At 38.4% G+C, this 27,822-nt stretch overlaps 2 protein-coding genes across 2 annotated transcripts; both read left to right on the forward strand.

Annotated features, from left to right (window-relative positions):
• Nucleotides 1-6,274: 6,274 nt before the first annotated feature.
• On the forward strand, nucleotides 6,275-7,611 carry LOC147474896 (uncharacterized). Its single transcript, XM_086585220.1, has 2 exons — nucleotides 6,275-6,609; nucleotides 7,128-7,611. The coding sequence occupies exons 1-2, from the start codon at nucleotides 6,275-6,277 to the stop codon at nucleotides 7,609-7,611; spliced, it is 819 nt and encodes a 272-aa protein (XP_086441346.1).
• A 16,515-nt stretch (nucleotides 7,612-24,126) lies between these two features.
• Nucleotides 24,127-24,912, forward strand: LOC147474897 (uncharacterized). The gene is made up of 2 exons (XM_086585221.1): nucleotides 24,127-24,278; nucleotides 24,375-24,912. Exons 1-2 carry the CDS (start codon nucleotides 24,127-24,129, stop codon nucleotides 24,910-24,912), a joined length of 690 nt encoding a protein of 229 aa, XP_086441347.1.
• The last annotated feature ends 2,910 nt before the right edge of the window (nucleotides 24,913-27,822 follow it).

Genomic DNA, 27,822 nt, shown 5'->3' on the forward strand with positions numbered 1-27,822 from the left:
TAAAAACATGAGTTTCGTACATTACTGATTATATAATTTGAAATAATTGAATCATTACAAGAGGATAAAAATGGGGTATTTGGGAACTGGTCAATTGGAATGAATACAAAACACTTGATTGATTGAATGAATGCAAAACACTTGATTGAATGCATCTACTTGTAAGCATGCATTAGAGTGAATGCAAAACACTTGGTAGAATTAATTAACGCATCTACAAGCTAGCTCGCATTATAATGAATGCAAAACACTTGATTGAATGCATATACCTGTGAGATTGCATTAGCATGAATTCAAAACATGGAGTCCTTGCTTTGCAAAGGGTTGAGTTGATTCCTTGGTTTTTGAAGCCTTGGAGTGTTTCCTGAGCTTTTGAGTTTTTGGACACCTGAGTAGACTTTGACCGTACACTTTGACTTTGATCGTTGACTTTTTGGCACTTTTTCTCTGTTGTCCCATAAGATCTCTTTTAGGCTCCTTTTGGCTTTAGATAACGTCATTTGAGGTATTTGAACCAGAATAGGCTTGTATCCTGAAAACGCGATAAGAACTTGAGTTTTGTACATTATTGATTATATAGTTTGACATAATTGAATAATTACAAGAGGATAAAAATGAATATTTATTAACTGATCAATAAGAATGAATACAAAACACTTGATTGATTGAATGATTGCAAAACACTTGATTGAATCCATATACTGGAAAACTTGTATTAGAATGAATGCAAAACACTTGATTCATTGAATTAACGCATCTACAAGCGAGCTTGCATTAGAATAAATGTGAAACACTTGATTGAATGCATCTACGTGTGATCTTACATTAGAATGAATTCAAGAAATTTGATTGAATGCATCTACTTGCGAGATTGCATTAAAAAGCATGCAAACCACTTGATTGATTGAATGAACGCGTCTACAAGCGAGCTTGCATTTGAATGAATGCAAAACCCTTGATTGAATGTATCTACGGGTGAGCTTTCATTAGAATGAATGTAAAAACCTAATTGATTGAATGAATGCAAAACACTTGGTTCAATGCATCTACGTGAGCTTGCATTAGTGACATGTTGAGATTTGTGGAGAGTTGGGGTTTTAAAGTTGTTCATCTTAAATCTATATGGGAAGAATGGTGATGGAGAAAACCCCACTTTTTTTTTGTTCCTCTATTGTTTTTGGGATGGTGTTTGATGTATAGAACTAGGTATTATTGTTTTTATAATGAAAACATAGAGTGTTCGTCTTGCCAAGGGTTGAGTTGAGTCATTGGTCCTTGAAGCCTTGGAGTGTTTCTTGAGCTTTTGAGTTATTGGACCATTTAGTTAACTTTGACCGTTGATTTTTTGACACTTTTTCTCAGTTGTCCCATAAGGCCCTTTTTAGGCTCCTTTTGGCTGTAGATCACGTCATTTGAAGTATTTCGTCCAGTATTGGCTTTTATCCTGAAAAAGCGATAAGAACATGAGTTTTGTACATTATAGATTATATAATTTACAAAATTGAAGCATTACAAGAGGATCAAAAGGTATATTTGGGAACTGATCAATTAAAATGAATGAAAAAAACACTTGATTGAATGCGTCTACTTGTGAGCTTGCATTAAAATGATTGCAAAACACTTGATTTATTGGAAGAACGCAACTACAAACGAGCTTGCATTAGAATGAATGCAAAACACTTAAATGAATGCATCTACGTGTGTGCCTGTATTTGAATGAATGTAAAACTTGTAATCCTTGTCTTGAAAAGGGTTGAGTCCTTGTTCCTTGATGCCTTGGAGGGTTTCTTGATCTTTTTAGTTTTTGGACCCTTGAGTTGTCTTTGATCGTTGACTTCGACGTTGATTGTTGACTTTGATTGTTGACTTTTCGACACTTTTTCTTAGTTGTCCCATAAGGTCCTTTTTATGTTCCATTTGGCTCTAGATCACGTCATTTGAGATAATTGGCCAAGATTGGGCTTGTGTCCTTAAAAAGCGATAATGTGCATTTTGTGCATTATTGATTATATAATTTGACATAATCGAAACATTACAAGATGATAAAAACGCATATTAGGGAACTGGTCAATTAGAATGAATGCAAAATACTTGATTGATTCAATGAATGCAACACACTTTATTGAAAGCATCTACTAGTGAGCTTGCATTAGAATGAATGCAAAACACTTGATTAATTGAATTAACTCATCTACAAGAGAGGTCGAATTGGAATGAATGCAAAACAGTTGATTGAATGCATCTACTTGTGAGCTTGCATTAGTATGAATGCAAATCATGGCGACCTTGTCTTGCAATGGGATGAGTTGAGTCCTTAGTTTTTGAAGCCTTGGAGTGTTTCCTGATCTTTTTAAGTTTTTGGACACCTGAGTAGACTTTGACTTTTTGGCACTTTTTCCCAGCTGTCCCATAATATCCTTTTGGCTCTAGATCACGTCATTTAAATTATTTGGTCCAGAATAGTCTGGTAATAATTTGAAATAATTTAATCATTACAAGAGGTTAAAAACGTATATTTGGGAACTGATCAATCAGAATTAATACAAAATACTTTGATTGATTGAATGAATACAAAACACTTGATTGAATACATCTACTTGTATGCTTATGTTAGAATGAATACAAAACTCTTGATTGAATTAATTAATGCATATTTTGGAACTGATCAATTAGAATGAATACAAAACAATTGGCTGATTCAGTGAATTCAAAACACTTGATTGAATTCATCTACTTGTAAGTGCCTTCTAGATAAGTTGGTAAAACCTTTGGGTGATGATATCAGAGGTCTGGGGTTCGAACCCCACTACACACTATTGAGTTACTGATCTCTTTAAAAATAGGCTTGCCAACACATTTTGCTGGTCCGGCCTTGGGTTTGCTCCCCAGTGGTCACAAAAAAGGGGACCTTTTAGTGGGCGATTGTCACTTGGGGTATTTAAGTCTTTTAACTAAAAAACAAATGGAGAGAGAAAAAACACGAGAGAATGTGAACGGAAATCCTAGAACACCGTCTAGGGATGACACTGATGATGAATAGATGGAGAAACAAGAGAAGGAGTTTGAGAGAGTGAATGGAAAGGGATCACTCGAGAGACTACTGAAAAAACGCATGGTCAGGATCCATAAGGAACTGCTAGTTCAGCGAGAAGATGAACAGGTTGTAAACTTGATTGTGGAACCAACAGAGGAAGGTGGTATTACAATGCTACAAGGTAAAAATGACGGTAAGGAAGGAACTGAAGAAGAAAGCCATGGAAACATGACCTTACAAACCCTAAAAGTCAAATCCGAAAATATAGGAGCTGAGAAAAAGAGAGGTACAGAAACTGATACATTGAATATCATGCTTGCGGGAACAAAGCAGAGTGTAACAACAATAGTCTTGACGAAAGATAGTAAAAAAAAAAAAATAGAGGCTGTCATGATACAAGAAGGAAAGGATCAGAGTGGTCAGAAACGGTCATGGGTTGATATACTCGGAAGGAAATCAGTAGGGAAGCAAACACCTGAGTATTACAAACCAGATACAGTTGAGGGGAACACAATAGTACACTTTGATTCTAAAGAGTATGTGGATGTGCATAAGAAGTTTGAACACCTTATTATGGGGACGTTTGTAGGCAGGAAACTGATATTCTCGTTTGTGAAGGATGTAGTCATGAAAACATGGAGGTTGAAGAATGGGTTTGAGATGAAGATGTATGGGGAGAACATATACTCATTTGAATTCAGGAGTGAGGAGGATAGAAACACTGTGCTGGACATAGGATCTTTTCACATAGCAAGCCAACTTTTTGTAGTCAGGCCATGGAAGCTTTTTGTCGAAGCAGATGAGATCAAGACTATCCCTATATGGGTAATATTAAAGAAATTTCCGATGGAATTATGGAATAAGAAGGGGTTCAGTAAGGTGGCGAGTGCTATAGGAGTGCCTTTATTTACTGATAAGCCAACAGAGGAAATGACAAGGACTAGCTACGCAAGAGTTTGCGTGGAAGTGGATACAAAGTGTGAGTACCCGAGGGATCTCATATGTGTCTTGGATCAGGAAAGAGCATACAAGGTAAAGGTGGAGTATAATTGGAAGCCACCCAAATGTAAGCATTATGAACTATTTAGACATAATGACAATAATTGTCCAAGGAAACCACAGAAGAAGGAAGGTATGACTACTGTATGGATGAGAATGAAGGAACAGAAATAGACATAAACAAAGGAAGTCATTGAAAGTGGAAAGCAAGTAATGACAGAAAATGGAGTATCAGAATCGCAAGCTGAAATAAATGATCAGGAGGAGGAGAAAGAAACAAGTAATGAGGAGAAGAATGAAACAGACACAGAGGAAGAATGGCTGACACTGAAAAAAAAAGAATACTTGCAGACCACGAGCAGTACAAGAAGTTATGACGAGTTGTGTGGTAGTTGAGCAAGTAAGGGATGAGGAAGGAAGTGGAGAGGAGGAACAACATGGTATTGAAAATTCCAGAAAAGAAAAAAGGAGAACTGGTCAGAGCAAAGACAGAGGAGAGACAAGCATAAAGGATAAGGGGAAGTACAGCATAGAGGTGAGTCCGAAAGTGATAAAGACGACTAAGATACCTAGTTATGTCAAGTCAAATATAGTGGTTGCCAAGTACGATCACTCTAATCCAAAGAGAAAAACCAAATGATGATAAATCTAGGGTGTTGGAACATGAGGGGGCTGAATGTGGGGTTCAAACAGGTGGAAGTTAGAGAGATGATAAAGAAACATAAACTTAGCCTTATGGGATTGGTAGAGACAAAAGTTCAGGAAAAAAACAAGGATAAAATTAGTAAAATGTGTCGTGAGGGATGGAATGTGGAACATAATTATATGCATAGTGAGAAGGGCAAGATTTGGGTATGTTGGGATGCCAACATGTGCAAGGTCAGAGTTATAGAGAGGGAACTACAATATATAACAGTAGAGATAACTCTAGCTAGTAGTAAGATTTTCATGGCTACGTTTGTCTATGTAAGCACAGATTTGGTTACTCGAAGAGAGCTATGGAACAGGCTGGTTAACTTTTCGTGTTTGTATCATGGCCCTTGGGTGGTATTAGGGGATTTCAACTCAGTTTTGAGTTCTGAGGAGAGAGTTGGAGGTAGGCCAACTCACCTAATACATTATACTGATTTTCTACAATGTGTTACTATGGCTGGACAGACAGATATGAAATACAATGGGAATGTATTGACATGGGAACAACAGGAGAGGTATAAGAATTTGGCAGAAGCTGGATAGAGTTCTTGTAAATGCAGAATGGCTAGATGAGTTTGAGGAATTAGAAGCTGAATTCCTGAACACGGGCACTATATCAGATCACTCTTCTATGGTAACTTACTCTTCAAGACAAAAGGGCCAAAATAAGAAGTCATTTCGGTTTTTAACTTCGGACTAGAGTGGAAGGGTTTCTGGAAACCGTCCAGCAGGTTTGGGTGAGTGAAGTTGTAGGAAACCCAATGTTTGTCTTTATGAGAAAAATCAAGATTGTGAAAGGGGCTTTGATTGAATGGAATAGAGAGAGGATTGGAAATGTAAAGACAAGGGTAGAAACAAAAAAACAAGAGATGGATGTTATCCAAACAAAGTTGCAAACTGAGCCTATGAACAGGAACTGGATTGATGAAGAGAGGATATGTATTAGAGAGTATATAAAGGCTACGAAATCAGAAGAAGAGTGTGTGAGACAGAAGTCAAGAGATCAGGTAATTACTGTGGGGGATAATAATACAGAGTACTTTTACAAGTCAGTGAGAGCAAGGAGGGCAGTGAATAAGATAACATGTTTGATGGATGATCTTGGTAGTGTGGAAGAGGATTTGGATGAAATAGGAGCTGAATGTGTCCGCTTCTATGAGGAACTCTATGCGCCAGAGGAGTTGCTGGAACTAGAGTTTAGTTGCTTTGATGCTATTGAACCAAAAAAAAATTATTAGTAATCACACGAGGGAACGGTTAGTGGCAGACATAACTAGGGATGAAATTATTGAGGCTTTGTCGTGCATAGATAGTGATAAGTCACCAGGAAATGATGGATTCTCCTCTTTGTTTTTCAAGGCTGCCTGGAGAATTGTGGGAGATGATTTTGTTAGAGCCATACAAAATTACTTCAGGGCGAGCAGGATGCTTCGAGAAGTAAATGTTACTTGTATATCACTAGTGCCAAAGATATAGACCCCTACAAGTTTGAATGACTATAGGCCTATTGCTTGTTGCAATGTGATATACAAGTGTATTACTAAGATTATGACACTGAGAATGAAACATATTATGCATAAGGTGGTGTCGCTTAACCAATCAGCGTTTATACTGGGAAGGAGCATTCAGGATAATATTCTATTGTCCCAGGAACTACTTCACAATTATCATAGAGATGCTAACCCACCATGGTGTGCGGATAAGATTGATCTGAAAAAGGCTTATGACTTAGTGAGATGGGAGGTTGTTTTGTTTACTCTTAGAAGGATTGGAATACCAGAAAAGTTTATAGACTGGGTGAAGGAATGTATTGGAACTGCTTCGTTTGCTATTATGGTGAATGGGACTCCTTATGGGTATTTCAAGGGGAAGAGAGGAATAAGGTAGGGGGACCCTATATCTCCGTACCTGTTTGTTTTGGTAATAGAATTGTTCTCAGACCTTATGAAGCAGGCTGTATAAGGGGAGAATACAAATTGTATTATAAATGTAAGGAACCTGTTATTACTCATCTTTCGTTCGCGGATGATTTGATTGCGTTTATGAATGGGGATGTTGAAACAGTTAGAAGCCTTGTGACATCTCTGGGAAAATTTAAATCTTGTTCTGGATTAGAAGTTAATGTGGGAAAAAGTCAGCTTTTTTTGGTAGGAGTGAGTGCGGATATGAGTGAAGAAGTGAAGGGAATCTTACAGTATCCAGTTGGTACACTACCAGTTAAGTATCTTGGGCTACCACTTATAACCACGAAACTTTCATATTCTGATTGTTTGCCATTGGTTTCGAAAGTGTCAAAGAGAATACAGAGCTGGAAAGGTAAATGTCTCTCGTATGCGGGAAGAGTATAGTTGATCAAGGCTGTGTTATGTAACTTAAACATTTACTGGATTTCTTCTTTTAGACTGCCTAAAGGAATAGTGGATGAGGTTCAAAAGTTACTTCGAAACTTTCTCTGGAAAGGACCGGATTGTACAACATCTCATGCTTTTATTGGGTGGAAGGATGTCTGTTACCCATATGACGAGGGGGGCATGGGAATAAGGAATTTGGCTCTAATGAATAGAGCAGCCAATATGAAGCATGTCTGGAACATTGTTAGTAGGAAACACACACTGTGGACTAAGTGGGTGTGGATGAACCTAATCAAGAATAAGTACTTTTGGGATATGAGCATTCCTAATGATTGCTCATGGAGCTGGAGGAGTATCCTACAGGGCAGAGATGACACGAAAGAGTTAGTGAGTTATCAAGTCGGGACAGGCAAGGATATAAGTCTCTGGATGGACCCCTGGCACCCAGCTGGTATTCTAAAAGAGTATTTCACTGCTGGGCTCACTTATGTATCTAACTTGAATATAAATGCACGAGTTGAGAGTCTGCTGTAGAATGGGGACTGGAATGTGCCGTCTGTTCTTAGAAGGCAAATGCCGGATATTATAGAACAAGTAGAAGTTGTCGAAGTCAATGGGGGATTGGACAAAGTAGTGTGGATAGCCACATTGCATGGAGAGTTCACACTCAAGGAAACCTATCAAGTTATCAGGAGAAAGTGGCAATCACTCACGTGGACAAAACTGGTATGGTATCCTAACAAAATCGCACGCCATTCTTTTATCACTTGGATGTTGTTTCAAGAAGGGATTAAAACGTTGGTTAAGTTAAAGAAGCAGAAGGTGCTGGACTCTGTTGTATGTGTTATTTGTGGACAGAAGGATGAAACAGAGCTCCATCTATTCTACGAATGCTCGTTCGCACAATATGTGTGGAATGAAATGCTTCTAAGAATTGGATACCGGAGAACGGGGGTGGCAGAATGGGAGGATGAGCTGGAATGGGTGTTGGGTTTATGCATAGGAAAGGGATGTCAAAAGGATGCGATTAGACTTTGTATAAATGCCTTTTTTTAATGGGTCTGGAATGAGCGAAATGCGTGGATTTTTGAAAACAAATACCGCATTAGTGAGCAGGTGGTTCAGTTGATTGTCTTGGACGCAAAGATTGAGCTGCTGAGTATTGAACTGAAGATGGATGAGGGGCCCGATAGAATGAGATTTATGGTACAGTGGAACCTTGATGTTCAAGTTAGAACAAAAGAAACTATAAGGTGTAAATCGGAGAGGCGAGAGCAAGGTATCACAGTGCTTAACTCATATGGTACGCTGCAAGGCATCACTGGTGGGTGGGCAGCAACGTTACGAGGCCATGAAGGGACTGTTTATGCAGCAGCAAAAGGGAGATCAAAGTTTATTTCTATTGGCCTCATTGAACTGGAAGGGGTCCAAGGGGTTGAGGCTGGCACATCAGCAAGGATGTACCAGAATAGAAGCAAGAACAGATTCAACCAACATCATCTCGATCATTAAAAAGCGGAGTAAAGCTCCTTGGCCAGCAAGGAAACTATTGGCAGATATGTTACCAATAATAGATAATTTGGATATGTTTGAGATTAAACGTAACTATATGGAATGTAGTAAGTTAGCAGATGCTTTAGCTTGTAATATTCTGTCAGTTAGTTTTATAGAAGTTACCCCTAGCTCGTTTTCTGATGATATAAAGAAAATTGTATACGATGATGCTATGGGAAAAACTTATATTCGATTGTAACTCTCAATTTATTTAATTATTAATGAGAAGGGGTAGGGGACTGATAAAACATAAAAATATAGTTTACCTACGAAATGAACGATAAAACTCAAAACGTAAGTAAACTAAAACTTAATACGTGCCGAAATTATCAAAGATTTCTACTCTCAATCCTATGAGATATAGTGGAGTAGATGATTCATTCCACTCCTAGTCCTTCCGCATGCTGTGTTCTCTACGTATAAGTAATCTTAACTAAAGTCTAATGAGAGATTTACGAAATGGCAACTAGACTACGATGCAACTACCCATAAGATGCAACTAGTCTACTATTAGAACAACTATGGGAATGCTACGTCGATTCTATGATAAGGAGTTGAGGGGGATTGATTCCACCTTAACTTGACTTAATCTTACTAACGACAAATTGTCGTAATCCGAATTGAATTGCTTTGCAGAACAATCTGGTTACTCCTAATCCCTAATTACACATGGCATTTCTACCAATTCATAACTAGCATGTGAACGATTACAACCATTCTCATGGTGAACTAATCATTTCTAGAGTGGAAAGGAAATTACGACGACTCTACGATAATCGGGATCAAGCTTTCATCAAGGCTTCTCAACCCCCTCAAATGGAGGTTTAGCTGAGAATCATCACGCTATCATTCCCAATGGAATTCAAACAAGACATGATATAAAGATTTGAATTTTACTTATTTAAACTCAATTCAAAACTACTCATGCAATAATTGAATTAAACTAATACTGACAAATAATTGAATCTACGAATTGAAACTAAACAATTAATGGAAATGAAACTAGATTATGGAGAACACTATTTTATTAATCTAATGAATAATAAAACAATGATTCAAATACTAAATTAATAATCTAACTAATCTAGGTCCAGCTATCTACGTAATAAGGGAATTTAGATCTAAACAATTGTAAATGACAAGAATCGAAATTGACAAACTAGCTATTTTATTTATCAAACTACTGAAGAACAATGATTCTAAAGATTAATCTAAAACAATAATTGAAATTAAACTAAACTTAATTTTATTAAATGAAAACTAGATCTAGAATTATCTATAGTTTTAGGTCTAACTAGCTACCATTAACAAAGAGTCAAGCTCTTGTTTTTATACTTTCAGATCCAAAAATCGTGCATGGGCTTGGAGCCATGTTTTGGGCCAGAGAATCAGGCCCAAAACCCAATTCTTACAGTCCAAAAAGGCCTCTTCCAGCTGCAGTTGGCTTCAATAGACTTTTCGTCCACTTTTGCTCTTCTGATTGGGTCAAAACTTAGATCATTGGAAAGCTCTTTCCGAGCCGATCGTTTTGACATAAGGTAGGCCAAATTCCGAGGCCTGAGTCCAAAGATACGGCCTTCGGAAGTTCTGCTGACTTTGTGGGCTGCTTCTGCCCACGTCGACTTTTCAGCTTTTGACCGGGGTTTAGAAAGGCTTTGTCTTCTTGAATCATGGCCTTTAATCCTAGAACTCCTTAGTAACCGACCTTTGCTCCTTTATCTTGCTAAAGTGGCATATTTCTGCACATAATGGACTTTGAAGCTTGAAATACATAAAAACACGTAATCAGTGTTAACTCTTAATTATTACTCACATAATTGGTCTAAAAGTATGACTGTTACAGGGTTAAAACTACAGTTTTGGGCTCTTATCAAACCACCCCCAAACAGCATTTTGCTTGTCCTCAAGCAAAGATGAGAAATTAGAATAAGTGACCAAAAATGGAGTTCTATCTACTCTCTTTACTGAAAAGCGATTGCATTGACCATATGCAACAAGGCCTTAAACCACTAGGAATTCCCTAGTGGACGAAGTTATATCCTCGTGAGAGTTTTCCATGAAGGTACTCACAAACTTCATCTATACTACAACGACTAAGAAATAAAACTATTGTTTCCTTATTCATGCTCTAAATTAACTATACCTCTCACTAGCAATACATATAGGGTAATCAAGTCGAAACCTAAGCTAATATATGCATAATAATCAATCATCTACAATAAACATATATACAATGAGTAATACTATGAAATTCCTAGCAGGTTCGTTTCTGAAACTCGGGATAGCATCCTTAAGTAGGTTCTCACAATAATAGTCAAGATACAACACTCTAATTTTTCCACTCAAGTTTCGCTACTCCAGTGTGCAGTGGGCACACTTTACCTTACAATCTCAATGACAACAAGGAAGCCGGAGTCGATCAAACACATCTGCCACTTACTATCACACTAACCTATTCCTAATTGAGCTAGAGGTCTTTATTAGGTGTTGTGGGGATTAGGAGATGGTTTAAGAAGGAAGAAAATGGATATTCAAAAAGGACAAGTCTGTGATAATAGAGTCTTCATATTATGTAACTAGAGAAAACCTTGTTATTTACTTTTGCTTCTACACTTTGTTTCCATCCTTAGCCATATTTTTTTCTTTTTCTTTGGCTTTCGACTCTTTTTATTCTTTTTTTTTTTTTTTTTGAGTTTTTATTTTATTTCTATTTTTATTTTTCTTTTCTTTGGATGGAAACTTCTTTTCTTTATTTTCTGAACCAATTAACTAACTTTGGTTTACACAGCTTTTTCTCTTCTTCTTTCTTCCTCATTCTATTCTCAGACTTATTCTAGATTGGGTAGGTTGATTTTTATTTTATATTTTTATTTTGTTTTGTCTTTGTAACAGGGTAAAGGATTTGTGGTTTATGAAAGGCTAAAGAAAGCCTCAGAGGGGCGACTAGCGGAAAATAATTCATAAGTTTGAATTTCTGGCTATATCGATCCAAAGAGGGCCTAAATTCTCGCTTAGGATATGGTTTAGTGATCAAGTAAGTGGACGTGCGATATCTCTATCCGGATTTTACTTCTTCCTTGTGTCATTTCTCAAATGTTTCGCTCATATAAGGCTTTAGGCTATATTCTCACAGGATTTGTAGAATAAGTACTCTAGCCTAGATTTCAGAAACTTACTGCTAACAATCATAGATACTCATATAATATATTTATAGATAGATGCAAAGATTATTACTTACATATTAACCTAAGTTTCTAAAAATTATTCTAATGCAAAAGCTACGTGAGACTTCTAGATTATTAAGAGCATAGAGAAGGAAAATAATACCAATATTCCTAAGTGTATAGCACGAACTTATTTATTTATATTTTTGAATTTTTGAAATTTTGACTAGAAAACAAATGCATATTATATATATTTATATCCTAATAGATGCCTTAATTACACGTGTTTCTATGCCCCCCCCCCCCCCAAACAAGAAGCATGCTTTGTCCTCAAAGTATTTTAAATAAAGAGGGTAAGAAAAATACCATTGAACGCGTGAAATTCAAGAACATCTGCAAAACAAAGTTAGAACGTACTAATATAGGAAATAAAAACTGACTCAACTCTATAAGAGTTCCACCCATTATGGGGTTAACAAGAATCAAATTGCTTGGGACATAAGCAAACACTAACTAGAATTAAAACTTACCTTATCTCCCGCTTATTCATTATCATGCTCATCATTTTCTTCTATAAAGAAGTGAGGTTCCTTCGCGTCCTGCCATGCCATGATAATTTGCCAGGCTTCCCGCCATTTATCATCTATTATTGCTAACCTATTAAGCGCCACTTGGTCTGACGGGGTGTAGGGTGCAACCTGATGAGGTTGTATCCTCCACCCTTGCCAAGTCATTGCATGGAAAGATCGAATAATACTATTGGTGGGTCGTATAGTGTCGACCGTAATCTAATCCGTGAAACGTGTACAAAAAATAGGAAAGAAACATAACATAATATGGGAAATTAGAACAGGCATAAGAAGATACTTATGCCTTATGCTATGGGCTCGAGCTAAACTAGACATCAAGGTTCGGGGAAGGTCATGGCACATACGTCCCGTGGCTAAAGCAAGGAAGACGTGCAAGTGGCATCATTCACAGAAGAAAAATGCCATTCCCCTAAATTATTTAGCATGATCCAAAACATAACAGTTCCTATGTTCATGGACAGGCTACCAAATGTGACGTTATACTCCCTTTGTCCTCAATACGGAAAATGCCTGCCCCATAGGACTCATGCAAAAACTCATAAGTGTAGACATACATATTATCTACCCAATAGCACCATGGGTCTTGTATTTCAGCGGGCATAGCAAGTCCAAGAACAAATGCTAACAAGAACCTGGTAATTTCCATTGGTTCATCATCAATGTTGATGGAGAACACTTGTTCTCCATCTGGTCTCTCAAAGAAAATGTAGTTATCGTAAAAATAAGATGCTAGTGTTGGAGAATAAAGTGCATCAGGTCTTACCATAAAAGCGTTCCCGAGCCAACGTATGTGATCGCCTCGCGAAACCAAGCACCATAAGTAGTGCTTTGGAACAACTCTTCGAAAGACTGTTCCGGTATCAATGTAGGAGATGTCATCTCAAAATTACGCTCTGGAATAGCTGCGAATGACCCGGGAACAACCTGCAGAAAACTGGAATTGTTCTGGTCCACGGAAGTCGGTAGCGAAAGTCGCTTCCACTTGGGTCGCGAAGTTAAGCTCGATGATTTGGAATTCCAGTGTTTGAGCGCGAGTCGCTCACCTTGGGCGCAAGTGCGCTCTGTACAAAATTCTGACAAATGTGGCGAAAAGGCGCCTCCCTGCAGGCGCGTCGCCCGAGGTGCTAAAGATCGAAAAATGAGACAAAACGTGGGAAACGTGGGAGTGAAAGGTGAGTGATGGAAGTTAGGTGTAGTCTGGGTTGTGAGTGTAGAATGAATGAAGTTTATATAGGTTTTAAGTTACTAAAACGGATCGGGAAGTTGCCAAAAAGTTTTTACGGCAGTTTTCGGAAATACTAAAATTTCCAAACCCGAAAACGGAAACAACTCATTTTCTTGATTCTAAAACAAACCTAGTATCTTTTAGGTTGAATTTAGGATAGAATCTACCTATTTTATCGAGATTTCATCCTACCATGATACTTATTCATAGATATGCCTAAACGGCTATATTTTCACCCTGGCTCCGCAATAACTTCTAAAACGAAGGTCATATAAAAATCATGTTGGAATAGATAACACCACCCCTAAACAATTTGGGAAGGTGGGATCAATATTAAACAACCACGCATAATAAAAATAACGACATTATATTAAAATTGGCATTAAATGCCCTTTTACTACAAAATCCAAATTACGGAATTAAACCTTACATTAAAATAACTAACAATAATAAAACTACAAATAAAAAACATCAAACTATACTATCCCTAACCACTTCGGTACTGGTAGAGGAGGGCACACGCTCAGGAGATGGCTCCTGAGCTCCCGATGGGCTAGCACCATTTGTCTTTCGGCGACGACTCTCGTGCCTCGATGGTGTGTCCTCAGAAGGAGAATCCCCGTGAGGTGGGAATCGTGCAAGCATGTCGGCCCGGAACTGGCGCTGAGCTTCTAGCTCAGTCCTCATCTGTTCCCACCGCTCGTCCTCCCGCTGGGATCAGATCTCGAAGTTATGATGGATAGTAGCCTGTCGAGTCTGGAGGTCTTCGCAGATAGTGTTGAGTGAACGCATGCCATGATGAATTCCGGCCATGCGTTCTGCATCTAACCAACACCTCTCCAAGGCATCAGCATCAAAACAAGTCAAGTCCTCCTCATCCTCCGAGGCATTCTCATTTCCACCATCCTCCTCATCCTCTTCCCTATCCTCAGGCAACCTCCAAACTCGTTGGACACAATCCTTATAGATCACGAGGATTTGGTGCGAGGGTGAGGTAAATCCTATCGGGCGGAGTCGCTCTCAACTTCAGCATGATCTTGGTTATCAACACAGGGAGAGGTGCAATAGACTTCCCTACTCCCCTAATCATGTTAAGCATAAACTCCAAGATACAGAACTCGTACTTCTGCTCCTGGAGTATCCATAAAATGTGGAGGCGATTCAAATCGATGTCGCCGACCTTCTCCTTCCCTAGGGCGTTCCGACCAATCCACTCGAGCTGCGGCCCCGGTTGGTTTCTCGAGGGATGCCCGGCGAACACAATGCGAGCTCACAATGTAGTTCCCTTCGGTAACTGTCACGTTCATCAACAGCTCTACCCCATTATATTGGGACTCCTGTAACGTGGCATCCAGATGGATTCTAGGTGGAATGCCTAGAATCTCAGCCAACAACCCAGCAGTTATTTCCTTCCTCCTCTTTGCCACCATAACAAAAATTCTACTCCCCTCCAACTCCCTCGTATTGTAAAACCGTCGGACTAAGTCTTCGTGGTAAAAGCCTTCGGTCGAGTACTACAAGTTATTCCAGTCTCTACTAATCATTTCGTCACCGTAAAACGGCGCGAAGTGGTCGCCAGTAAATGCTTGCTCTGGCAAAATTCGACGTTGTTGAGCCATTGGAGTGTTAGGAATGTAGTGGGGATTTAAATGGGATGTGGGGTTGGAATTTAAGTCAACCAAATGAAACAAACAGTGGTGTTGGCGCGGTGGTGGCGCGACAGCTTGAATTTTTGTAATTTTCGGTGGTTTTTGGTGATGTAAGTTGGTGGATTTGGTGGTGGTTTGGTTTTAGAGAAGATTTGAAGTGGATTTTTGATGGTTGGCGTGGGTTAGTTTAGGTTTCTTTTTAATTTATTTATTTATTTTTTTTTTTTTAGGTTTTGAAGCTTTGGTGGTCGTTAATGGCTGTTTGGAAGTGAAGAACGCGACTGTTGGTGCAAAGGTAAGGGGCGCAGGTGCGCTGCCAGTGCGCGCGGGTTGGGCCCATGCCCAATTTGAATTTTTTGATTTTTCGCGCAACTTCAAACTAAAATTGCCGCTTCGTTACCGGTCCGATTTTTGCGAATGAGATATGGAAATGATCAAGAGAGAATTTACAATCCAATGATCCATAAAACACTTTATTCCGACCGTGGATGACGTATAAGATAGTGGAAAATGCCTCGTAGTGCGTGCATGGCATACGTTATGCGAACGAATGAACTATAAATTCATAGAATATGTCTACCCGGATCGAATTACAATTAAACGGCCTAAACAACTCTAATGGGACATAAAACATTCTAGGATCGAACATTTACCACCCCCACTCCCAAACAAATTTTTTACAACAAAGTTTAGAAATTTTGTTTTTAAGTGGGTCTTTTAAAGTCGATTCGAGACTTCCTAGATTACTATGTTTATTCTTTAATATATATATATATATATATATATATATATATATATATATATATATATATATATATTTATTTATTTTTTTTTTTTTTTTTTTTTATAAGGAAAAACAATAAGCAAGAAAGACATAATTCACCCCATAGATAAACATGACTCAAAAATCTGAGAAAACATGCAAGAGTGGAAAACGTGAATTATGTTAAACGTAGACTTAGGATCCGGTACTTACAGCCACACACTCCATAGGAAGGGCCCGGTTACCTTAATGGTGCACTCACCAATATATGGAAATGAAAGGAATGCACCAAACACAAAAAAATTGAGTCATTTATAGTCAGATACTCGAGACTTTATCTAAACATATGTATGAACATGTAGTTTATCATATATCAACAACCGAAATAGTTGTGGATCATTCCATAAATAAATATCACAGAAAACATATCCAAACACAATCAAGCACCAAGATTTCCTATGACACAACCTAGTGAACTGAAAGCGAAGTCGGATAACCTTATAACGTAACCTAGCATGCACCGTCTTTTTCATTTTTTGAATGAGAGGGTGTTCTAGTGAATAAGTGTGGAAAAATGAATGGTTGTTGAAAAAATGGTTGATATGGATAAGTTGTAGAAGGAAAGCATGTAAACAATGAGGATGTGGGTTTAGCACAAAACTCATTCATGGTGTAGGTAGGGACTGTTTCAAGTCTGAAAATGAAGGTGTCAAATGCTTTGTTCTTCTGAAGTATTTCTTTACTAGGTGGATTTAAAAAATTATGAAGCACAGAAGAAACAAAAGGATCGAGTGCAAACTCGAGATTCCTTTGAAAGGGTGGAAGGAGGGGAGTCGAGGTGGACGTTGTGCAAAGTAGTTCTTGATAGGGTGAATCATCACCTGCTCTAAGAAACTCCTTGAATTCCTCATCTAGATTGGTCATATCCACATTACTATGGTAGTCTTCTATATCTTTGAGAAAGTCATCTATCTCGTCCTCATCCATAATATGTGTATCGACTAGTGTAGGGATAAAAATGTTGGAGTCTGAAGTTCCAAAGGAAAGAAATTTGGGCATATGATTATCAGGGAACGTGTTATTGAAATAATCTCGAGCGAAGCTCTCGATCATGCTAACCTCTCCATCCATAAACGAATCGGGTAAATGTGTCTTTGTTTTAAAAACATTTACTTCAACAGCAAGATGGCCAAAAGACATGGACATTGAACCATCGCGGCAATTAATGAGCGCATTGGCAGTTGCCAGGAAAGGACGCCCTAAGATGATCGAGACAGAGTCGTTAGCGACTTCTGTATCGAGGATTACAAAATCAGCCGGATAGTAGAAATCCTGAATTTTTACCAGTATATTTTCGACCACACCCTTAGGATACTTAATAGACCGATCAGCTAATTGCAACGTCATTTTAGTGGGTTGCATCTCGTCTAGACCTATTTGTCTATACAAATAAAACGAGAGTAAGTTAACACTAGCCCCCAGGTCTAATAATGCGATCGTCGTATAAGAATCTCCTAAGGTGCATTGTACAGTAGGACGACCAGGGTCCTTGTACTTAACAATTCCATTATGTTCAGATAGAGTTGGGAATTGTTCTGTTGAAAAGGCGTCTTTTGGTATATTGGTCTTACACCTAGTAGTACACAACTCCTTAAGAAACTTAGCATGGTGTGGTAGCTTTTTAATAGCTTCGAGGAAGGGAAGGTTTATAGTTAGATTCTTGAAAACGTCCCTAATCTCCTCATAATTAGTATCCCTAGTTAACATTGCTAATTTTTGTGGAAACGGTGGCTTCTGTCTATATTTAGCAATGGTATCACCTGGATGTTTAACCTTGGCTTTCTATTTCTTAGGTTGTGTTGTAACTAGTACCTCTACAGTGGTAGGCTCTTCAGTTTCTATTCCGGTATCTAGTAAAATAGCAGGTGTAGGGGCTACTGGTGGGGTAACTATAGGCATAGTTACTTTGTTATCAACCACTCTGCCAGAACAGAGAGTGGTGATGGCCTTTAGCTCACCTACATTTTCATATTCATTACTAGTATTATCGGTTACCTCAAAGGCTATGTTTGTTATTTTAGGATTAGGTATTGCGTGACCTGGAAACACACCTTTGGGTTGGGCTTTATCTTGGGCCAACTGTTGGCTTAAATTATTAACAGATTGTAGAAGCTGTTGGTTAGATTGAGCCATGGTTTGGAAAAGTTTTTGGCTCACTTGTATGAAGGTGTCAAGACGATCCGGTTGTGTGGGTGTAGTAGTCACGGGTGGTGTGACTGGAACTATCTCGCGTGAATTATTTATGGGCGGATTTTGATAGTTATTATTTACCGGGACGATACCTCTATTAGCATTATAATTATTATAACTACTTTGACCTTGTACTTGACCTTGTCGAGGTTGCACTTGGTTGTTGTAATTGTTAAAATTACCCTGACCCTGTCCTTGTCGTGGTGGAGCTTGGATAAAACTGTGCGTTGGCCTAACATATTGATTATTATACCCTGGAGGTGTGGCGTGTTGGTTATTTCTCCAACCGGTTGGGATTTTGTCTCCAAGGGGGCGTTAGGTTCACTATTAATGGAACAAGCCTGTTCATAGGCTATAGGGGCGCTGGAAGTCGGGATGCTCAGGGCTCCAACAGAAACTACATGGATTTGAATTTACATTCATGACGGGGATAGGCTTTTGTTGAACAGAAATGGCCTCTACCGTTTTAGTGAGTGATTCAATTAGAGTTTTAAGCTCGGGATCGTGTTTAATTGCAAACATACCGGCGGCCTTAACGGTATTAGAAGAACTAGCGGAGCGGTGGATATCGTCACTACCCCCCCAGTTGTTATTTCGCTTAGTTTGATCCTCTATAAATTTATAAGCCTCCGAGGCTCCTTTACTTAAGAAACTACCCCCATTCATTATGTCAAGGACTTCTTTATGGTGGTGTAGAAGTCCTTTGAAAAAGGCACGAACTAACGTGTCTTTCGCTAGGTTATGATGTGGACACTCTATAAGGAGATCGGTGAAACGATTCCAAGCCTCTGAAAATGATTCATGAGGATTTTGTCGAAAGAAATGAATCTTGGAAAGCATCTCATCCGTCTTTAGGGGTGGGTAAAAATGTTCCATAAACAGCTGAACAAGTTTAGCCCACGAGTCCACAGAATTAGGCGCTTGGACAGTTAACCAAGACGCCGCCTTATCGGCTAAGGTGAAAGGGAATACCCTTAGTTTAATTTATTCCGCACCAACCGTAGGATGATGGAATGTTGTAAGGACTTGTTCAATCCTACGCATGTGCTGATAAGGTTTTTCATGGTCTAAACCATGAAAAACGGGTAACAAATTAAAAATATTTGGGGGGATTCGGAAATCCCCCACTGGGTCTGCTAGAACGATGCAAGATTTGGGGCTATCGCTCAAGGCTTTATAAAAGTCCGAGAGAGGAGTCTCTCCTTCATCGGGCATTGTGTCAGGTAGAGTATGTGGGATAGTAGCTAGAGGTGCAATGAGTGGTATACTAGATAGGCGTGCTTGTTAATGTTGCTGTGTAATTATGCTCGGTGTTTTTGTTCGACCAGACCTTCATCTCATACAAGGCTAAGACCAAACTTAGCTAATTACGTCAACACTCCAAACAATCCTGATATACTAGTATAAACCTCTAACAGGAGATGCGAGGTGTGGAAGAAAGGAATACCTGATTGCGTCCTTGCTTCGCTTATGAATAGCATCTTGTTTATGCGTGTTCAGTGTATATAACAAGTTAGAACACTGAAAAACTTGAAAAATCGAAGTTCGAATCAAACCTATGGAAATCCGGCAAATTTCAGCTCAGGGCGCGGGTCGCACTCACTTTGGGCGCGGGTGCGCTCAGTGTAACTTCAAGTTACAGTGTTTTAGCGCGGGTCGCACTCTATTGGGGGGCGGGTCGCGCTCAGCATCCAATAACTTAAGCGCAGGTCGCGCTCCTTTGGGGCGCAGGTGCGCTCCATGCAAATTTTTCTCGGAAGTTTTCAATGCTGAAACGGACAACCACAGTATGAATCAAACAAGGGTGGGTGGGGTTAATGGGACTTTAAGAAGAGTACTTATACTACGAAAACAATGCGAAAGTGAAACTAAGATGGCAGCGGCGCCATTTGATAAAACATAAAAATGATAGTTTACCTACGAAATGAACGATAAAACTCAAAATGTAAGTAAACTAAAACTATTTTATGTGCCTAAAATTTATCAAAGATTTCTACTCTCAATCCTATGAGATATAGTGGAGTAGATGATTCGTTCCACTCCTAGTCCTTCTGCATGCTGTGATCTCTACGTATAAGTAATCTTAACTAAAGTCTAATGAGAGATTTACGAAATGGCAACTAGACTACGATGCAACTACCCACAAGATGCAACTAGTCTACTATTAGAACAACTATGGGAATGCTACGTCGATTCTATGATAAGGAGTTGAGGGGGATTGATTCCACCTTAACTCGACTTAATCCTACTAACGACGAATTGTCGTAATCCGAATTGAACCGCTTTTGAGAACAATCAACTGTTACTCCTAATCCCTAATTACACATGGCATTTCTACCAATTCATAACTAGCATGTGAACGATTACACCCATTCTCATGGTGAACTAATCATTTCTAGAGTGGAAAGGAAATTACTTAATTTACTCTCTACGATAATCGGGATCAAGCTTTCATCAAGGCTTCTCAACCCCCTCAAATGGAGGTTTAGCTGAGAATCATCACGCTATCATTCCCAATGGAATTCAAACAAGACATGATATAAAGATTTGAACTTTACTTGTTTAAACTCAATTCAAAACTACTCATGCAATAATTGAATTAAACTAATACTGACAAATAATTGAATCTACGAATTGAAACTAAACAATTAATGGAAATGAAACTAGATTATGGAGAACACTATTTTATTAATCTAATGAATAATAAAACAATGATTCAAATACTAAATTTATAATCTAACTAATCTAGGTCTAGCTATCTACGTAATAAGGGAATTTAGATCTAAACAATTGTAAATGACAAGAATCGAAATTGACAAACTAGCTATTTTATTTATCAAACAAATGAAGAACAATGATTCTAAAGATTAATCTAAAACAATAATTAAAATTAAACTAAACTTAATTTTATTAAATGAAAACTAGATCTAGAATTATCTATAGTTTTAGGTCTAACTAGCTACCATTAACAAAGAGTCAAGCTCTTGTTTTTATACTTTCAGATCCAAAAATCGTGCATGGGCTTGGAGCCATGTTTTGGGCCAGAGAATCAGGCCCAAAACCCAATTCTTTCAGTCCAAAAAGGCCTCTTCAGCTGCAGTTGGCTTAAACTGACTTTTCGTCCACTTTTGCTCCTCTGATTGGGTCAAGACTTAGACCATTGGAAAACTCTTTCTGAGCCGGTCGTTTTGACATAATGTAGGCCCAATTCCGAGGTATGAGTCCAAAGATACGGCCTTCGGAAGTTCTGTTGACTTTGTAGGCTGCTTCTGCCCGCGTCAAATTTTCAGCTTTTGACCGGGATTTAGAAAGGCTTTGTCTTCTTGAATCTTGGCCTTTAATCCTAGAACTCCTTAGTAACCGACCTTTGCTCCTTTATCTCGCTAAAGTGGCACATTTCTGCACATAATGGACTTTGAAGCCTGAAATGCATAAAAACACGTAATCAGTGTTAACTCTTAATTATTACTCACATAATTGGTCTAAAAGTATGATTGTTACAGGGTTAAAACTACAGTTTTGAGCTCTTATCAGGGACCCCGTTAACAACCTCGCTTGCTGATAAAAAAAAAAAAAAACTTGCATTAGAATGAATACAAAATAATTGATTAAATGCATCTAATTGTGAGCTTGCATTAGTATGAATGCAAAACATCGAATCCTTGTCTTACAAAAAGATGAGTTGAGTCCTTAGTTTTTTAAGCCTATGAGTGTTTCCTGAGCATTTTGAGTTTTTGGACACCTGAGTAGACTTTGACCGTACACTTTGGCTTTGACCGTTGACTTTTTGTGACTTTTTCTCAGTTGCCCCACAGATCCCTTTTATGATCCTTTTGGTTCTAGATCACGTCATTTAAGATATTTGGTCCAGAATAGTCTTGTATCCTGAAAAAGCAATAAGAACATCAGTTTCTTACATTATTGATTATATAATTTGAAATAATTGAATCATTACAAGACGATAAAAACGTATATTTGGGAACTGATCAATTAGAATGAATACAAAACACCTAATTGATTGAATGAATGCAAAACACTTGGTTGAATGCATCTACTTGTATGCTTGCATTACAATGAATGCAAAATACTTGATTGAATGCATCTACTTCTGAGCTTGCGTTAGTATGAATGCAAAACATGGAGTCCTTGTCATGCAAAGGAAAAAGTTAAGTCCTTGGTTTTAGAAGCCTTGGAGTGCTTCTTGAGCTTTTGAGTTTTTAGACACCTGAGTTGACTTTGACCGTACACTTTAAGTTTGAACGTTGACTCTTTGGAACTTTTTCTCAGTTGTCCCATAAGATCCCTTTTAGGCTCCTCTTTGCTTTAGATCACGTCATTTGAGGTATTTGAAGTAGAATAGGCTTGTATTCGAAAAATGCGATAAAAACATGACTTTTGTACAATATTGATTATGTAATTTGACATAATTGAATCATTACAAGAGGATAAAAATGTATATTTCGGAATTGATCAATTAGAAAGAATACAAAACACTTGATTGATTGAATGAATGCAAAACACTTGATTGAATACATCTACTTGTAAGCTTGCATTAGAATGAATGCAAAACACTTGATTCATTGAATTAACTCATCTACAAGCGAGCTTGCATTAGAATGAATGCAAAACACTTGATTGAATTAATCTATGTGTAAGCTTACAGTAGAATGAATTCAAGACATTTGATTGAATGCATCTACGTGCGAGATTGCATTAAAAAGCATGCAAACCACTTGATTGATTGAATGAACGTGTCTACAAGTAGTGAGCTTGCATTAGAATGAATACGAAACACTTGATTAAATGCATGTACGGGTGAGCTTGCATTAGAATGAATGCAAAAACCTAATTGATTGAATGAATGCAAAACACTTGGTTAAATGCATCTACGTGAGCTTGCATTAGTGACATGTTGAGATTCGTGGAGAGTTGGGGTTTTAAAGTTGTTCATCTTAAATCTATGTGGGAAGAATGGTGATGAAGAAAACCCCATTTTTTTTTATCTTTTTGGTTTTTAAGCGGGGTTTTTTAATTAAGAGGTCCCTTATCCCTTCCTCATAGAGGAGAATCAGAAAAAGAGCTATTACTATCTTATGTACTCTTTCCCACTTTTTCTTGGTTCCTCTATTGTTTTTGGGATGGTGTTTGATGTATAGAACTAGGTATTATTGTTTTGATAATGAAAACATAGAGTCCTTGTCTTTCCAAGGGTTGAGTTGAGTCCTTGGTCCTTGAAACCTTAGAGTGTTTCCTGAGATTTTGAGTTATTGGACCCTTTAGTTTACTTTGACCGTTGACTTTTCGGCACTTTTTATCAGTTGTCCCATAAGGCCCCTTTTAGGCTCCTTTTGGCTCTATATCACGTCATTTGAGGTATTTCGTCCAGTATTAGCTTGTATCACGAAAATGCGATAAGAACATGAGTTTTATACATTATTGATTATATAATTTGACAAAATTGAAGCATTACAAGAGGATAAACACGCATATTTGGGAACTAATCAATTAAAATGAATGCAAAACATTTGATTGAATGCATCTACTTGTGAGCAAGATCTGGGTATGTTGGGATGCCAACATGTGCAAGGTCAGAGTTATAGAGAGGGAACTGCAATATATAATAGTGGAGGTAACTCTAGTGAGTAGTAAGATTTTCATGGCTACGTTTGTTTATGCAAGCACAGATTTGGTTACTCGGAGAGAACTATGGAACAGGTTGGTTAACTATTCATGTTTGTATCATGGGCCTTGGGTGGTATTAGGGGATTTCAATTCATTTTTGAGCTCTGAGGAGAGAGTTAGAGGTAGGCCGACTCACCCAATACATTATACTGATTTTCTACAATGCGTTACTATGGCTGGACTGATAGATATGAAATACAAAGGTAATGTATTGACATGGAATAACAGGAGAGTTATAAGAATTTGGCGGAAGCTGGATAGAGTTCTTGTAAATGCAGAATGGCTGGATGAGTTTGAGGAAGTAGAAGATGAATTCCTGAACCCGTGCACTATATCAGATCACTCTTCTATGGTAACTTAATCTTCAAGACAAAAGGGCCAAAATAAGAAGTCATTTAGGTTTTTTAACTTCTGGACTAGAGAGGAAGGGTTTCTGGAAACCGTCCAGCAGGCTTGGGTGAGTAAAGTTGTAGGAAACCCAATGTTTGTCTTTATGAGAAAACTCAAGATTGTGAAAGGGGCTTTGATTGAATGGAACAGAGAGAGGATTGGAAATGTAAAGACAAGGGCAGAAACAAAAAAACAAGAGATGGATGCTATCCAAACAAAGCTGCAAACTGCGCCGCTGAACAGGGACTGGATTGATGAAGATAGGATAAATATTAGAGAGTATGTAAAGGCTGCGAAATCAGAAGAAGAGTGTGTGAGACAGAAGTCAAGAGATCAGGTTATTACTGTGGGGGATAATAATACAGAGTACTTTTACAAGTCAGTGAGAGCAAGGAGGGCAGTGAAAAAGATAACATGTTTGAGGGATGATCTTGGTAGTGTGAAAGAGGATTTGGATGAAATAGGAGATGAATGTGTCCGCTTCTATGAGGAACTCTATGTGCCAAAGGAGTTGCAGGAACTAGAGTTTATGAGGAACTCTATGCGCCAGATGAGTTGCAGGAACTAGAGTTTAGTTGCTTTGATGCTATTGAACCAAAAAAAATTATTAGTAATCACACGAGGGAACGGTTAGTGGCAGACATAACTAGGGATGAAATTATTGAGGCTTTGTCGTGCGTAGATAGTGATAAGTCACCAGGAAATGATGGGTTCTTCTCTTTGTTTTTCAAGGCTACCTGGAGAATTGTGGGAAATGATTTTGCTAGAGCCATACAAAATTACTTCAGGGCGAGCAGGATGCTTCGAGAAGTAAATGTTACTTGTATATCACTAGTGCCAAAGATACAGACCCCTACAAGTTTGAATGACTATAGGCCTATTGCTTGTTACAATGTGATATACAAGTGTATTACTAAGATTATGACACTGAGAATGAAACCTATTATGCATGAGGTGGTGTCGCTTAACCAATCAGCGTTTATACCGGGAAAGAGCATTCAGGATAATATTTTACTGTCCTAGGAACTTCTTCACAATTATCACAGAGATGCTTACCCACCACGGTGTTCGGCTAAGATTGATCTGAAAAAGGCTTATGACTCAGTGAAATGGGAGGTTGTTGTGTTTACTCTTAGAAGGATTGGAATACCAGAAAAGTTTATAGGCTGGGTGAAGGAATGTATTGGAACTGCTTCGTTTGCTATTATGTTGAATGGGACTCCTTATGGGTATTTCAAGGGGAAGAGAGGAATAAGGCAGGGGGATCCTATATCTCCATACCTGTTTGTTTTGGTAATGGAATTGTTTTTGGACCTTATGAAACAGGCCGCTATAAGGGGAGAATACAAATTGCATTATAAATGTAAGGAACCTGTTATTACTCATCTTTCATTCGCAGATGATTTGATTGCGTTTATGAATGGGGATGTTGAAACAGTTAGAAGCCTTGTGACTTCCTTGGGAAAATTTAAATCTTGTTCTGGATTAGAAGTTAATGTGGGAAAAAGTCAGTTATTTTTGGCAGGAGTGAGTGCGGATATGAGTGAAGAAGTGAAGGGAATATTACAGTATCCAGTTGGTACACTACTAGTTAAGTATCTTGGGTTACCACTTATAACCACGAAACTTTCATATTCTGATTGTTTGTCATTGGTTTCGAAAGTGTCAAAGGGAATACAGAGTTGGAAAGGTAAATGTCTATCGTATGCGGGAAGAGTACAGTTAATCAAGGCTGTGTTACGTAACTTAAACATTTACTGGATTTCTTCATTTAGACTGCCTAAAGGAATAGTGGATGAGGTTCAAAAGTTGCTTTGAAACTTTCTCTGGAAAGGGCCGGACTGTACAACATCTCATGCTCTTATTGGGTGGAAGGATGTCTGTTACCCTTATGATGAGGGGGGGATTGCGAATAAGGAATTTGGCTGTAATAAATAGAGCAGCCAATATGAAGCATGTCTGGAACATTGTTAGTAGGAAAGACACATTGTGGACTAAATGGGTCTGGATGAATCTAATCAAGAATAAGCAATTTTGGGATATGGGCATTCCTAATGATTGCTCATGGAGTTGGAGGAGTATACTACAGGGGAGAGATGACGCGAAAGAGTTAGTGAGTTATCAAGTCAGGATAGGCAAGGATATAAGCCTCTGGATGGACCCCTGGCACCCAGCTGGTATTCTAAAAGAGTATTTCACTGCTTGGCTCACTTATGTATCTAACTTGAATAGAAAGGCACGAGTTGAGAGTCTGCTGCAGAATGGGGAATGGAATGTGCCGTCTATGCTTAGAAGACAAATGCCGGATATTATAGAGCAAGTAGAAGCTGTCGAAGTCAATGGGGGATTGGACAAAGTAGTGTGGACAACCACATTGCATGGAGTGTTTTCACTCAAGGAAACCTATCAAGTGATCAGGAGAAAGCGGCAATCACTCGCGTGGACAAAACTGGTATGGTATCCTAACAAAATCCCACGCCATTCTTTTATCACTTGGATGTTATTTCAAGAAGGGATTAAAACGTTGGTTAAGTTGAAGAAGCAGAAGGTGCTAGACTCTGTTGTATGTGTTATTTGTGGACATAAGGATGAAACAGAGCGCCATCTATTCTATGAATGTTCGTTCGCATAGTACGTGTGGAATGAAATGCTTCTAAGAATTGGATACCGCAGAACGGGGTGGCAAAATGGGAGGATGAGCTGGAATGGGTGCTGGGTTTATGCATAGGAAAGGGATGTCAAAAGGATGCTATTAGACTATGTATAAATTCATTTTTTTACTGGGTCTGGAATGAGCGAAATGCGAGGATTTTTGAAAAAGAATACTGCATTGGTGAGCAGGTGGTTCAGCTGATTGTCTTGGATGCAAAGATTAAGCTGATGAGTATTTAACTGAAGATGGATGAAGGGCCCGATCGAATGAGATTTATAGAACAGTGGAACCTTGATGTTCAAGTCAGAACAAAGGAAGCAATAAGGTGTCAACGGGAGAGGCCAGAGCAAGGTACCACAGTGCTTAACTCAGATGGTACGCTGTAAGGCATCACTGGTGGGTGGGCAACAGTGTTATGAGGCCATGAAGGGATTGTTTATGCAGCACCAAAAGGGAGATCAAAGTTTATTTCTATTGGCCTCATTGAACTAGAAGGGGTATACAGGGGACTAAGGCTAGCACAGCAGAAAGGATGTACAAGAATTGAAGCAAGAACAAATTCAACCAACGTTATCTCGATCACTAAAAAGCGGAGTAAAGTTCCTTAGCCAGCAAGGAAATTGTTGGCAGATATGTTAGCAATAATAGATAATTTGGATATGTTTGAGATTGAACATAATTATAGGGAATGTAATAAGTTAGTCGATGCTTTAGCTTGTAATATTCAGTCAGTTAGTTTCATAGAAGTTATCCCTAGCTCGTTTTCTGAGGATATAAAGAAAATTGTATACGATGATGCTATGGGAAACACTTATATTCGATTGT

Source organism: Coptis chinensis, chromosome 9 (genome assembly GCF_015680905.1).
Source record: "Coptis chinensis isolate HL-2020 chromosome 9, ASM1568090v1, whole genome shotgun sequence".
NCBI classification, from domain to species: domain Eukaryota; kingdom Viridiplantae; phylum Streptophyta; class Magnoliopsida; order Ranunculales; family Ranunculaceae; genus Coptis; species Coptis chinensis.

Excerpts from the sequence above, each read along its gene's own strand:
- LOC147474896 (XM_086585220.1), top strand. The coding sequence starts at position 6,275 with ATGACACTGAGAATGAAACATATTATGCATAAGGTGGTGTCGCTTAAC. Across the intron at positions 6,610-7,127 it reads AAGGGGAAGAGAGGAATAAG|ACTGCCTAAAGGAATAGTGG; the intron begins GTAGGGGGACCC and ends TTCTTCTTTTAG.
- LOC147474897 (XM_086585221.1), top strand. The coding sequence starts at position 24,127 with ATGGCTGGACTGATAGATATGAAATACAAAGGTAATGTATTGACATGG. Across the intron at positions 24,279-24,374 it reads GAAGATGAATTCCTGAACCC|AGAGGAAGGGTTTCTGGAAA; the intron begins GTGCACTATATC and ends CTTCTGGACTAG.